The sequence below is a fragment of the Palaemon carinicauda genome, chromosome 8 (genome assembly GCF_036898095.1).
Source record: "Palaemon carinicauda isolate YSFRI2023 chromosome 8, ASM3689809v2, whole genome shotgun sequence".
NCBI lineage: Eukaryota > Metazoa > Arthropoda > Malacostraca > Decapoda > Palaemonidae > Palaemon > Palaemon carinicauda.
The window spans coordinates 143365670-143379999 of NC_090732.1; the positions used below are offsets into that span (position 1 = coordinate 143365670).

The 14330-nt window shown below is 40.7% G+C and overlaps 1 protein-coding gene and 1 long non-coding RNA gene across 2 annotated transcripts in view; one reads left to right on the forward strand and one right to left on the reverse strand.

Annotated features, from left to right (window-relative positions):
• LOC137646006 (uncharacterized) overlaps nt 1-14330 on the forward strand; it is a 72240-nt gene that overhangs the window by 56231 nt on the left and 1679 nt on the right. The window lies entirely within an intron of this gene.
• Nucleotides 1-14330, reverse strand: part of LOC137646005 (hemolymph clottable protein-like) — a 112725-nt gene that overhangs the window by 24821 nt on the left and 73574 nt on the right. The window contains exons 24-27 of the mRNA XM_068379138.1: nt 3363-3457; nt 2619-2731; nt 1117-1277; nt 707-806 (exon numbers count right to left, since the gene is read on the reverse strand). Of these exons, the coding sequence (XP_068235239.1) occupies nt 707-806; nt 1117-1277; nt 2619-2731; nt 3363-3457 (469 nt within the window). The remainder of the gene's footprint in view (nt 1-706; nt 807-1116; nt 1278-2618; nt 2732-3362; nt 3458-14330) is intronic.

Here is a 14330-nt window from a genome sequence, read left to right on the forward strand (position 1 = left end):
GCAGCTTTATTCACTTTTACTTTCTTGATAGTATTCTCAAATTCACGCTCTCAGATGCATACTATTGCTCCTTCTACTGGAGAAACATTTTCCATTTCTTCACCGTGTTTGATAGTTGTGAAATATCGCCTTTCTCTTCCTCAATTAAAATATTTCCATTTTCATCTTGAATAATTCTTACTTGTCCTACATTCTGCATGTCTTTTCTTCTCGATTCTGCAATTCTACCGATTATCTTCCCCCCTCCGGTGTTCCCATCATCTCATACCAATCTATCGTGACTTCGCCCTTTGCAATCTCTATCATTCTTTTTGTTTCCCCCTTTATCCGTCTATATTCCTCCCTAGTTTGGTACTTATTATCTTCTTCCCAATCTTTTTCTGGCTATACCCTCTTCCTTGACACCTGGTTGAACCTCTTGATTTCACCACTGTATATTTTATATATATATATATATATATATATATATATATATATATATATATATATATATATATATATATATATATATATATATATATATATATATATATATATATACACACACTGTATATGTGTGTATATATATTGTATTTTGCCATTTCCCCCAAAGACTACCACGCAAAGAACTATAAAATAAAAATTTTGGCAAAAAGGAAATATTCAGATATATGTAGCACTGACACATGCAGCTTGTGTAGGAATTTTATTGTTTGTTATGGCTTACCTGGATTGATATTAAGTCTTTCGTGTAGACTAATGGCACTTTGATATGCTTCGTTGAATATAACAGCATGATCTTCGGTGAAAAATTTCTTATATTCATCCTGAAAGAAACATATAAAAGTCATATCACTTCCTTGAAGATGTATTCTTATTGGTAAGTGATCAACGATATCTCATATCACACGAGGAGCCTTTTTAAATTTGAACCAGTGCACACATATGTTTATATGCGTTGTTTATTGACACAAACCAATATTCTATGGCACGATACTAACGACACAGTGGTGGACTTGGGTCTGTTATAATATCATTGTGACCCAAGGGGTCGCCTATTCTACATATCTTCTAAAAACAAATTAGTATTTGATCTTTTGTCAAACTTTGGTAGATTTCTTTAGAGTCCCTACTTACGTCGGGAAACCCTCCCGTGGATTGGGAGAATTGTGAATAATCCAGAGACGAAGACTGGGAGATCTGCGAAAACTCATCGTAATTGACATCACCCCCGGCTTCCTGGTGTGCCTCCTGTTGGCCATCAACGAAGTCTTGACTTTCGGGTGCATTTACAGATTCTGAGGCCAAAGGAAAAGGACAATTTCATTACAATTGTACTTGCAAGGAGAAGTTTAGTCTGTATTCATGGAATGTGTTTAGGTTAAACTCATTCAAACCTATTGTGCTTGGGTTCCATTACTTCACTGAAACTCACCTAAACCTATTGTGCTTGGGCTCGAATATCTCACTGACACTCCCCTGAACCTATTGTGGTTTGGTTCGAATCCCTTGTTGAAACTCGCCCGAGCTTTACGTGCTCGTGTTTGAATCCCTCACTGGAGATGGGGCTCCTTTATTTAGTTTTTGTTTAGATTTAAATCTTTGTATTTAAAATAAGATTATAAATAGTGATGATTTTGAAATGTTAAGATGTGACTATGGGTATTAAAAATGGCTGCCCGTGCATATGTTTGTATCGTGTGATTGTATACAAATATATTACACTGTTTGCTTTACAGTTTCTTTCCTGATGACAGATTCATATTTTTTTTTCCAAAATTAAATTGATACAAATATTATCTTGAGAAATTCCTAAAGCTATAAAGTCCCATCAAAGGATGACTTTGCCAGGGTTACATATTCTTGATATTTGTTTTCATTTAATTAAATGAAGTTGATAACCAATTACAAGAAAGATCATTTAACTCACATCACGACAAAATAATCAATTCTTTTACTTAGCAGGAAGCGAGAAATCAATTGACAAAGTTAAATAGTTACAGAAAGCTTCGAGGAAACGCAAAGGTAGTTCACCAGCATACCCGTTTCTATTAGGCCATAAGTAAAAGTACCGGTATATCAAGAAACAAACTTTCGCCTTGATAAAGGTTGAAGAACTACAGAAAGGTTTAATTGGGCAAGGACACTGAAAGAACATTTAACTTGAGTGGATTGATGATGTCACAATGTTAATTGTTTGAAGAGTTGAATCATTACAGTAATTTCTTATTCCCTCTTTATTACTTTACATACATATACAGCAATGAATCAGCCAGCAAAGTTAATCATTTACATTTTAGTATTTGGGATGATCGAAGATTTTATAAAGGGCAATCGCCGTCCTTAATTAAAGACCTCTAGAATATTGCAAAGTCAAATGTTTTCATCTTTAAAGGTCTTTCAGTTTATTTGAACTTTACCAAGTAATTGTGGATGTCACCAAGCTGGTAGAAAGGCATTAACCTATAATAATAGTTAATAAATTCCCATAAAGGTCTCTTAGTTCCTGTAAAGGGCAAAATATTACTGGAAAGGTCAATTACTAATAATGAAGTTTTGTAAATGCTCTTTTAAAGGTACTGAAAAGTTCGTCTAGTTACGGTGAGGGTTACTAAGCTTAGAATTCGATCTAGTCTTACCTGAAGTAAAGATTAATCGTATATTCCTGCCGGGCGAATCCAAACCATTGAAAATCAGATGGTATTCCCAGGCGTTGTACATTGGCAGTAGTGGGTGGAATCCGTCATTTCCCCTGACATATTAAAAGGAAAATATATCTTAGTTAAATTAACGTGGCCATTCGGTAATGACTATGGAAGCCAGTTAAGAAAGATTATCTCGGACGCTTTGTTAAATCTAATCTTTTAATTATAGTAGATATAATCAATGTACATTGGACAATCTTAAGAGTAGGCCTAATAACCTTAAATTTTCAGGGGTCAGATTATTCCTTATCCACCCATAGGTAAACAATCTCACGATAAAAAGAATTTGCAACCTTTCCCAAGTTCAAACTTTAATTTTCAATAGAAAAAAAAAAAACAAGGGCTACAATGATGATCAAATCTAAAGCATGCCCCCCCCCCAAAAAAAAAAAACACATAGGCTACATGAAAACTTTTTTAGTTATTTCAATGAAACAAGACTGGGATATTCAATTGCATAACTGATTGAAAGGAGGTAGGTTAATAGTAGTAACAGAAAGGTTTAGTCTAATGATCTTGCTGCGTCAAACGGAAAGTGAAGCGAGGGTTGAAGAAGAGAGGAAGCTTTAACACAGCAGAAACCATCATTCTATCCGAAATGGAGCAGATGTGTGGGGCCAGAGACAAGAACTTTACAAGTAATTATTCTTTTTTAGCATTATGTATTAAATAATGTACCTTGATTTATCCGGCCACGAAGGTTCTCTTGTCCTAATGGAATTCCAAATTGATTCAAACTTTAAAGCAGGTGTTGGGAGGATTACGCGCTGTACCTGTTGAAGAGATGAAGCATGAACACCTGCTTGTGTTTTTTTGTTTTTCATAGGTTAAATGATAAGCTATTATGCTTATAGAGAATCTTATACAGTGCCTGATAAAATGGATTTTGAGCGAAGCGAAAAATCTATTTTTGGGTGAGATGGCCATGACGTCCTAATGGAAGGTTCCTTTAGTAGCTTCCGAAAGGTATATATGACTACAGTGATATTCCCAGAGAATCAAACCAAAGGTTTCACAGAATTCTAACTTCTGGCGCGAATACCTTTAAGATTACTCTCAAGGGTATTATTGTATATCATCAGGGGACGTATTCTTGACACGCCACATGGCAATCTGCACCCCGAATAGCCTTTACGCCTCTAGGCTCTAAGGGGAAAACGTGGCAGAATAGAAGGGTAACCGCAACAAAGATTACCCTGGTTCCCCTACTACAATCGTATCAAAACCGCGCCAACTCCCTCTGGCGGTCATTCCTTGTAGCGTCGAGCAAGGTGCTACAGATACAGTAGATCAATGGGGGGGGGGGGGAACCGTGAAGATCTTTTCATAGAAAAGAAGGGTGGGTCCATTAGGACGTCATGGCCATCTCACCCAAAAATAGATTTTTCGCTTCACTCAAAATCCGTTTTTGGGCTCAAGCCATGACGTCCTAATGGAAGCATACCAGAGAATTAATGTTAGTGCCTTAACCTTGGGGTAATATTTTCACGGCCAAAAGGGCCAATTGAGACAAATGACGTTACCGTTATCCGTCATCATCACTAAGCATAACAATGTTAGTGCTTCCTGCCCCCTGCAGGGAAGAGTCATTTTTAGACGTAGGAAAAGGGCCTCAAGGTAGCATATATTGTATGAACAAACATAAGTATACACTGAGAATACAAACGGTCTCAAGGATTGTATATATTGTGGAACCAATATCAGTGTCCCCATCCATTGATTGTAAGCATACAATGATATGAGAAAGACTTACATGAGTAAGTTAAGGAACTCTGGTATTTTAAAACATGCAATTGTTGGGCGAATTAGGACGCAACTGCATTTTAATAGACATTTATTCCTAATAAATGACTACATGCTAAATGAATGTAGCATGATAAGGAAATTATACGAGAGACATACACAGAAATTAATGTTCCCCTTTTTGAAAGTGGGATATGATGAGTGTCACTCTCAAACTGAAGAAAAGCTCTTTTAACAAGACTTTTCTTTATAATTTCTGTACATGAAATAGTCTAACAACACTGTGTACTATGTACACACGGCACTAGTGGTATCCGTATAATTTCACACCTGAGATTCTGAACAGATTTAGTGTTACCTTGGCAACACTTATTCAAAGGGAGGTCACACGAAAATTGCTGACCCCTTCTCCTTTTAATTGATAGTCCCAATCAATTTACTGTTCATCGCAGAGCTAGACGACAGGGTCCAAATAGCACCTGCCGCCACCACATAATGCTTCAATCCATAGATTTGCTTAGTATAATGTCTGTAAGACGCATTGGACAACCTCCGATCAGTAGGTGAACGAAGAGGCTGAAGTCCATGCACTGAAAGGTTCAATGATGAAGCAACTTTCCTCGGATCTTTTATCTGCAGGAGTACTGTCAGGATCCACTCCGCGAAAAAGGTAGGTGAGCTTCGCCCTCAGTTGTAGGGATAGTTTGATCCAAAGTTTTCTCTGTAAAGAGCTGTTCCTCCTGAAGTTTGAAGTTCTATGAAGATAGACCTTAGACGCTCTAGCAGACCTAGAGAGACATCTTCCTTCAGAGGGCAGATTCTCCAGGAGCCCCACCTCTTAGTAGGTAGGATGTCTTTAATGAGAAAGGTTAGATCAGAAAGAGATGCAGATCTCCCACTTTATGTGGCCCTCAGGATAGGGCCACTATTTCACTAAATCTAGTCCCAGAGGCTATAGCTAACCGAAAAAATAACCTCTTAGGTTAGATGGTTGAGGGAACAATCCTCATTGTTCACAGGCGAGGCATAATGTAGGACTTTGTCCAAAGACCATTAGATGGGCTCTAGTGGCATTGCGGGCCTAAGCCTGCACATGTTATCGGAAATTTATTAAAGATTCCAATCGTTAGATCCATTTAAAGGGCATATAGAAGAGGTCTAGTCGGGGCTGACTTGCACAAAGATAATGGTCCTTGGATCCAAAGATCCCATTAAGTGACCTCTCTTGCAAAGTCGGCCATACCCTTGGTGCTTACTCAAGGGTTTATATGGAGACAAGGCCGAAAAACTAGCGTTCTCATAGTATTCAAGGATACACTGCCTCCTTTCTCAAAGGCCAACGTGCTGTCGGCCGCCAGACCCTGAATATAGGGGTGGACAGAGTAGGACAGGCAGAAGATCATGAGATTGTTTTCGGGCCCTTTTGCTTTACAAAACAATTTACTTTCCCAAGAAGACTCGTATTGTCTTCTCGTTGACTAGACTTGTATTCTTCTAGGAATTCTATTTTGCCTTTAAGATCCCAGTCTTTTTCCTAACCGTTAAGGGCAAGGAATTCGTAAAATGAAGAGATCAGGTGTACTGTGATAAATCGAAGGCAGAAAACTTCTGAACCTCCTGGATAATCCTAGGTGCATAACTAGGACTAGCCTCAGCCTCAGTTCCTTCATTACAGGGAACTGGATGTTCTTGGGCTTTCTGGGAGCCAATAGAGCCTCTCTTCCTTGGAAGGGTCTCAGCATGTAGAGGGCCTTCTGGAGGAAATTTTGATGGGCTGAAAAGGAATTCTAAGTCCATCACTTCTAATGTAGAGACATGATGTCTGTTAACTCCATTAGAGGGCCCTCGTATGGGAATAAATAACGAGATAGTATCTTGATAACGCTCATGATGAAGAGAACGATCTGCAGCTCGGGAACTTGTCCCTTTCTGGGAGGGAATGGGTCTGTGTCCGTGTACCATTCCAACTCTATTGGGTGGAACCCGAGGAGAGCATCCGCTGTCACCTTGCGGATCATATATAAACGAGCTGCTGATAGGCGCCATTCCCTTAAGGAAGGGATGGCTAGCATTCCCTAATGAAATGAGACGTCCCTTATCCTCGACAGTTTCGACGCCTCATTATCGCTTCGATGCCCCAGATCAACCTGAGGAGGTCCGATCTGTGTGGAGAGAGTTTATCCACCCATTACAGGGCTAAAATGGCCTACGGGTCCGTGGCCTTTGGTCATTGTAGGGTAAGCGGAGAGGGAATGACCATCATTGGTCCTATTAGATCTCTTCGAGCGTTTGATGCGTATCTTCTCCAGCCTCTTAGCGCATCTTATAGTTGTGCACGTAGCACGGGGTCTGTCATCATCGTGAACTGGAGAGAGTTCGAAACTCCTCCCTGTTAGCGTTATGGAATCCTGACTGATTATCATAGTGTCTTGACAGACCTTGCGATCTCCTTTTACATCCCCAGGGGAAAAAGGGGGCGTTAGGGTGACTACAGGTTTCAATGATTTTTTAAAACATTGAAGCCCCTGAGCTGGAGAGAATCGAGATTCTATTATTTGCATCCTCAATGTTCCAGAGCCGGATCATCTCCATGGATGCTCATAGACAGTAATTTCGGGTGCTGCCCACCCCAGCCTGTCGTCCAGGGCCATCGTTGCCTGAACTCTTTCTAGGCTTGGTTTCGCTTGACTGTGTCTGCTAATTCCGTAAGGATCCTAGGACTGAAACTAGTCCGACGAGAATCTCGTCCAGGATATATGTTATCTTCTGTAACTTGGATCCTAGGTAGGAGGGGAGGGGGTGACTGACTGGAAGTTGCTGATAGACATCTTCCAGGGCTGGCTAGATTGTCAACACTCCTTACTGAATAGGGTCCTTATGTTCAGAAGGATTATCATTCTGAACCTGCTGTTCTATTGGAACTTGTTGCGTGACGCCAAGTCCAGAATGACTCAGAGATTTCTTAAGTCTTTCATGTGAACACTAAACTGCCTTCATTGGAAATCGATGGACTCTACTTTCCTCACCGCTAGTATGCTCTAGAGCTTTAAGATATACTCTTCTAGGGGGAATTTGAATATAAGAAGAGTTGAGGAAAGGATGGTGGAGGTATGTCCATTTCCATTCTAGTCTCATCTTGGTCAGGCCTTGGACTTCAGTGATCGAAGGTCCGGCGATCCAGGAGGAACTTCCCTCCTACCAGAAGCGTCTGTTTGCTTCGCTTGATCTGAAGGTGTATAAATCTGACTGTCTGTGGAACAACGGTCATTGTAACTGTGGGATGCTGTTTAACATCCTAGGGAGAACTAAGAAACCCTTCCGTTCTCCTTTCAGGCCATACCTGACTGTTTGCCTATATCAGCTTTTCAGTGTCTCACTGTAATAGAAGATTCCTTTCTATTGTATAAAGCTTAGGATAAGTACGCTGGAAAAGAGGAGAGACACAGACGTGTAAATCCATCCAGCCAACTGCTGCTGTCTTCCTAATTATTGATTCTAGGGCATCCCCTTTCAAGAAGAGGCCGATGGAAGATTCTAGTCCATAAGGCTAGAGTAGCGCCCTACATCCGGGGAATTAATGATGAGAATCAAGAGGCTGATGAAGCATCAGCGTAAGGAAAAAAAAGGGGGGGGGAGTGGATCCCCCAAATCAGGTAGGTCTCAGCAATGGGTTGTGCTTAGAAGCACAACGTACTGGTGAACCATTCTATTGTATGGTTATGTACCAAGGATTTCTGTCTGCGATATGGTCCTAAACTGCAGGTGTACAGGGTATTGTATACCCCTATACAACTGGCAAGTTACCGTCAAGGCTAGTGCTTGGGGGTAAGTTAACTGGCATAGCACTTCAGTACCGATATGGCTAGCAGGTCTTCGACATATCAGTGACTTGTCAACTGTCAGCGGGTCGCTGACAGACGTCACACCATCCTAGCCAGTATTCAATGTGATTGGGTAGTGGTGAAAACTATACGCATAGTCAGCGGATCTCTGAACCAGAGGAGACTCCTCGGGCTGTCGGCAGACCGCCGGTAATTGGCGGGCTGTCGATTGAAGGTATACCAACTCAGCTATTGACTGGGTGGTGACCAAGGGCACACACTGCCGGCTCTTGGCGGCGGAGTCAGATATGATAGTGAAACAATGACTGCTGTCGTTGATTTCACTACAAGGTGTGGCTTGAATGAGGAGTCTCTGCCCGGTGTTTTTCAGTCGGGGGTTCGAGTCCCGCTCAGACTCACCAATGCCGTTAGTGTCTGCAACCTCAACTTGAGAGGCAGGGTTGGGGGGTGGGGTTTAGACCTTAAAAACCTTCAAAAGGAGCATTAAATCGGCATTTTTAGTAATGAGAAAGTGAATTTTTCGGTCCAATTCCCGTAGAGTTTTCGCATTTTATGAGTTCGCAGTTGAACCGCATTTAAGAGATAACTTTCGAAACGAAACCAACCACAGTTCGACAGCTCTAGACTGCCGTCTTGTAGATTGGGGATTTTGGAAATGATATTGCTGGGGGAACCTGCATATATTATGTCCGTGAAAATATTCATCTTTATAACTGCAGAAGACTGCAATGCATCATCTGGTGTCCCTCCTATAAGGAAGGGAGAACGGAAAGGAGTATTCAATTGATTATCGCATCGATAAGCAATTTGCGAAAATGTCTTTTGATAAAATAGCTTAGGACAGAAAGCTAAAAGAGATAGTGGGAGACACATACCCGTGCATCCCCTGTTAGCCAATGCTGTTACTTCTCCTCAGTCTTAAGGAAATTCCTCCAACCGGGGAATTCCTTGAAGAAAAGGGGGCTCGAACACCTAGGTGTAAGGAAGTGTACATGCACTGTCCCCTTCTATGCTTAACGCTGTGAGGTAAGGAGGATTGATACACAATCAGAGTATCGAAGGAATGTCATTCTTTCGAAATAGGAGCGGTAACAGCAGAAGCTCGCATCCAAGATATGTTGATTAGAAATTAAAAGACATATATTTGTGTATCCCAACCCATCTATTCGCTGCAACCTCCCTTACAATATTAAATCAGGAAGTTTCCTGAACAGGGAAACTCAGGGATAATGGCTCTCCCCTTTAGGGGTCAGAGGCGTCACACCACCGGCCCTTTACGAAATTTGATATTGCAGGGTAAATAGAAACTGATTTCAAATCAGAATATTGATGAAATATTATTTCATCAATATAGAATTGGGTTCAGCAAATATCTAGACAGGGACACCCAATATATATTGGAAATAACTACTAGTATAATCTATACGTTAGTTATCCATCTGCCGTATTTACTATACCGCAAATATACTGACTACCTGTATAGACCTATACCGTAGTTCAGCCGGCAGAAAATAAAAGACATATACTTATGCATCCCAACCAATCTATTTGCTGTAACCTCCCGTACAATATTAAATCAGGGAGTTTCTTGATCAGGGAAACTCAGGGATAAGGCTCTCCCCTATAGGGGTTAGAGGTGTCACACCACCAGCCCTTTACAAAATTCAATATTGCCGGATAAATGGAAACTGATTTCAAATCAGAATATTGATGAAATATTAATCCATCAATATAGAATTTGGTTCAGCAAATATCTGCGGAGGGATACCCAAGATACAGTGAACCCTCGTTTATCGCGGTAGATAGGTTCCAGACCCGGCCGCGATAGGTGAAAATCCGCGAAGTAGTGACACCATATTTACCTATTTATTTAACATGTATATTCAAACTTTTAAAACCTTCCCTTGTACGTAGTACTGTTAACAAACTACCCTTTAATGTACAGAACACTTAATGCATGTACTACAGTACCCTAAACTAAAACAGGCACAAATATTAAAGGCGACTTTATATCATGCGTTTCCTAAACACGCCAAAAAGCACGATAAAAAATGGCAACCAATGTTTTGTTTACGTTTCTCTGATCATAATGAAGAAACAAACGCATTTACACATCTGTGGATAGGTTAGTTTTTGCATCGATTATATTGATTATTCAGTACAGTATGTTGATTTTGTTATTACCAATGTTTTACTTAATTTTTCTTAGGACTTCCATATGAAATGTTTTACTTTATGACGCCGCCTGAAACGACGGCGTCATAAAGTACGCTCAGTAAACAAACTAAGGAATTTAACGCGCATGATGAAAGTGATAATGATATTACAGTAAAAGGTTTTATAAAATATATTATTAAAAATATTATTTACCGTATCTATATAAAATCATACATACGTAGCAAAGCAGGAAAACAATCTACGAGAGAGAGAGAGAGAGAGAGAGAGAGAGAAGAGAGAGAGAGAGAGAGAGAGAGAGAGAGAGTTGTTTTACATACGTAAATGTAAATTAAAAAAAAAAAATAGCCCCATTTCATATAAAATTGATTACAAATATTTTACTTTATCATATTACAGTAGTCTGTATAATACTGTAAAGTTCAGTACAGTATGTTGTTGTTATAGTCGTGGCGATGAAATTCTCACGAAACAAAAACACGCCATTTGATTACAACAGCTGATTCTCTCTCTCTCTCTCTCTCTCTCTCTCTCTCTCTCTCTCTCTCTCTCTCTCTCTCTCTCTCTCTTCGTGTTATACAATACTTACATTTAGATGAAGAAACTAAAATTAGTTTTCTTAGTGTCAATTAAATACGAAACGAAATATTAGGCCGAGTCTACACCCATTTCAATCATAGCTAAAAGTACGGCATCCGATTTCATCAGCAAACCACTATTTTTTGGGAAAAATCATTTTATTTTAGAAAATTGCCACTCTTTAAATAGTTAATTGCACATTAAGAAAGCATGTACTTTTGTTTTTAAATTTCGGGTGTGTTTTAAAAATCGAGTATTGTTGACTTCTTTTTGTTTTACTTTTGGCTGTGATTAGATCAGCTGACATCTAGCTGCCGCTCTTGAGTGTGTACGAATACACTAACAAAGTATCGTTTATACCATTTCTTAACTTATTCAAACCGTCTATAGTATACAGTTGATATTACATAAGCACCAATGTGTTATAACCTATCAAATTTTTTTGTTTATTACATTTAAACCCCCCTCTACCTCTCTCTCTCTCTACCTATCTCTCTCTCTTTCTCTCTCTCTCTCTCTCTCTCTCTACCTATCTCTCTCTCTCTCTCTCTCTCTCTCTTTCTCTCTCTCTCTCTCTCTCTCTCTCTCTCTCTCTCTCTCTCTCTACCTCTCTCTCTCTCTACCTCTACCTCTCTCTCTCTCTCTCTCTCTCTCTCTCTCTCTCTCTCTCTCTCTGTGGGCTACTTTTCACTAGATCCCATTCCTTACCTCTCTCTATCTCTCTAACAAATGATATCTTTGTTGCTCCTCAAAGTTTCATTTATATTGAAAATCAATCATGATTCAATTTTCCTTACTTTCTCCAATCTCGCACCATCGGTCACATCGCGGATTTTTCGAAATTTCCGGAAAATCCGCGATATATGTATATACATGGGTTATGAAAAAAATCCGCGAAGTGGTGAATCCGCGATGGTCGAACCGCGAAGTAGCGAGGGTTCACTGTATATTGGAAATAACTACTAGTATAATATATACGATAGATATTCATCTGCTGTATATACTATACTGCAATTATACTGATTTCCTGTATAGACATATACTGTAGTTCAGCCGGCATATTGTCGGATTAGCTAGCTATTGTCGGAGCATCTAGCAAGCTAGAAAGAGAGAGAGAGAGAGAGAGAGAGAGAGAGAGAGAGAGAGAGAGAGAGAGAGAGAGATGCATGAAGTGAAGGCTATCTATTACTGTATATGTATCCAGTAATAAAAGATGTAAAAGTCTAATTTTACTGCCTTTCTCCGAAAAGAAGGTTCACTTCCATTTAGCCACAGTACTATTGCCGGCTTACTACTGTAGGCCAGCCTCCGGCAGCACGAGTACAGTCGGCATGCTACCTACTGAGTCAGTATCTATCTGTGCTGGTCTACTGCCGGCCAGAACAATACGCTGACAACAGAAACTGTGGCTAGCAGTTCAAGGGAGAACTGGAGAACCTTGGTGACAAAAGGGGCCTCCCATCCATAGCTGCCAAAGCCGCTGGAAGCCGGCAGTCGCCGACAGTCGTCATGGCCGTTGGCAGTCGGCAGTCGCCGACAGCTGACGGCTGAGTAAGGGGGGGGGGGGGGGGTCTGGGCGGCTCCGGCAACCCACCTGCAATGGTAAGGTTGCAGGACTCCAGCACAGAAAAGACAATGGCTCGGCCATCATAAAAGAACAGAGAGGGGAGGGGAAAGGGTCCTATATGAGGTATAGGAGGGACCGGCAATGTTGCCGGATCTACACACCTTGAAGAAACTCTGTTTCAGTACCGGCACGATCACAAGCGGCAGGAGAATCATTTATTCTCCAGCTTAGGAGGTGCTAATACAGTTAAGGGGACGGCAGAAGGGAGAAACAGAGTTCCAATGCCGGCGCCATCCTAGGCCACAAGAGTATACGACTCTACAGCCTAGGGTCGGCAAGCATAGGACTAGTCTACTAGACCACAGGGAGAAGGTGTCTGTAACATTCGACCACTTCAGGTGTAGTCTAGGGAGGGCTAGCCTCCTATGCCGGTAGTTCCGATGGCAAGGGAATGCAATCACCCCGCCGACCGACTGCCGACAAAGACTAAATACTCTGAGGTTCTGATCGAATCCCAAAACTTGCCGACGGCCGTCATGCCTGAATTCGAAATTCAAGGCTGACGCAGAGAGTTGTAGCCTAAGGCTACTCTCAGAGGGAAGAGAGATTACCCATAAATCTCTAGTGAGATTGATGATGGTTAATATAATTCCAGGAGATATCGATCTCCAGGAATGATAACCAATACACAAGGGTAACCTGGGAAATAACGAAAGTATATGTTGTCTAGGTTATGTTACCCAGACATGACGAGATTTCGGTTACCTAAATCACCAAAACTGACAAATACGATCGCCACGGAAAGGGAAAAATATGCTTATAGATATCTTTACAATATATAATGCCTAAATAGCTTTCATAACAATGAATAAGCTATTTACACCGGAATGTTGTTCTGCTAACTAAATAGCACATGTACAAAGAACAACAGCGCCATGGCGACACCGGCGATCGGCGAAGATCCACACACAAGAAATACACAATTTCATTGCGAGGCTGGAACTAAATTACATATTGTAAAGAATCAATACTCAACTTTCTAGATGGAGAAAGAAGCCATAGAAGCATAAAGATTCCAAGAAATCGATCGGAAATGTCAGATTGACAGGGAGCACCACCGTAGCGAGTCGCTACAGATAAAGGAATGACCGCCAGAGGGAGTTGGCACGGTTTTGATACGATTGTAGTAGGGGAACCAGGGTAATCTTTGTTGCGGTTACCCTTCTATTCTGCCACGTTTTCCCCCTAGAGCCTAGAGGCGTAAAGGCTATTCGGGGTGCAGATTGCCATGTGGCGTGTCAAGAATACGTCCCCTGATGATATACGATACCCTTGAGAGTAATCTTGAAGGTACTCGCGCCAGAAGTTAGAATTCTGTGAAACCTTTGGTTTGATTCTCTGGGAATATCACTGTAGTCATATACACCCTTCGGAAGCTACTAAAGGAACCTTCCATTAGGATGTCATGGCTTGAGCTCAAAAATACAATTATATCTACTGTATCATAAACTGATGTCTTTTTCATTCTTTCAGTTTTACAGGCTTACATAAGTCTTTTAATATTTTATATATGAAATATCTGTTTTAATGTTAATGTTTTTAAAATATTTAATTTTGATTTTTCATTACTTCTTATATCGTTTATTTTCTCCTTATTTCCTTTCCTCACTGGGCTATTTTTTGCTCTTGGAGCCCTAGGGCTTAGGCCTATATGATCTATCTTTTCCCACTAGAGTTGTA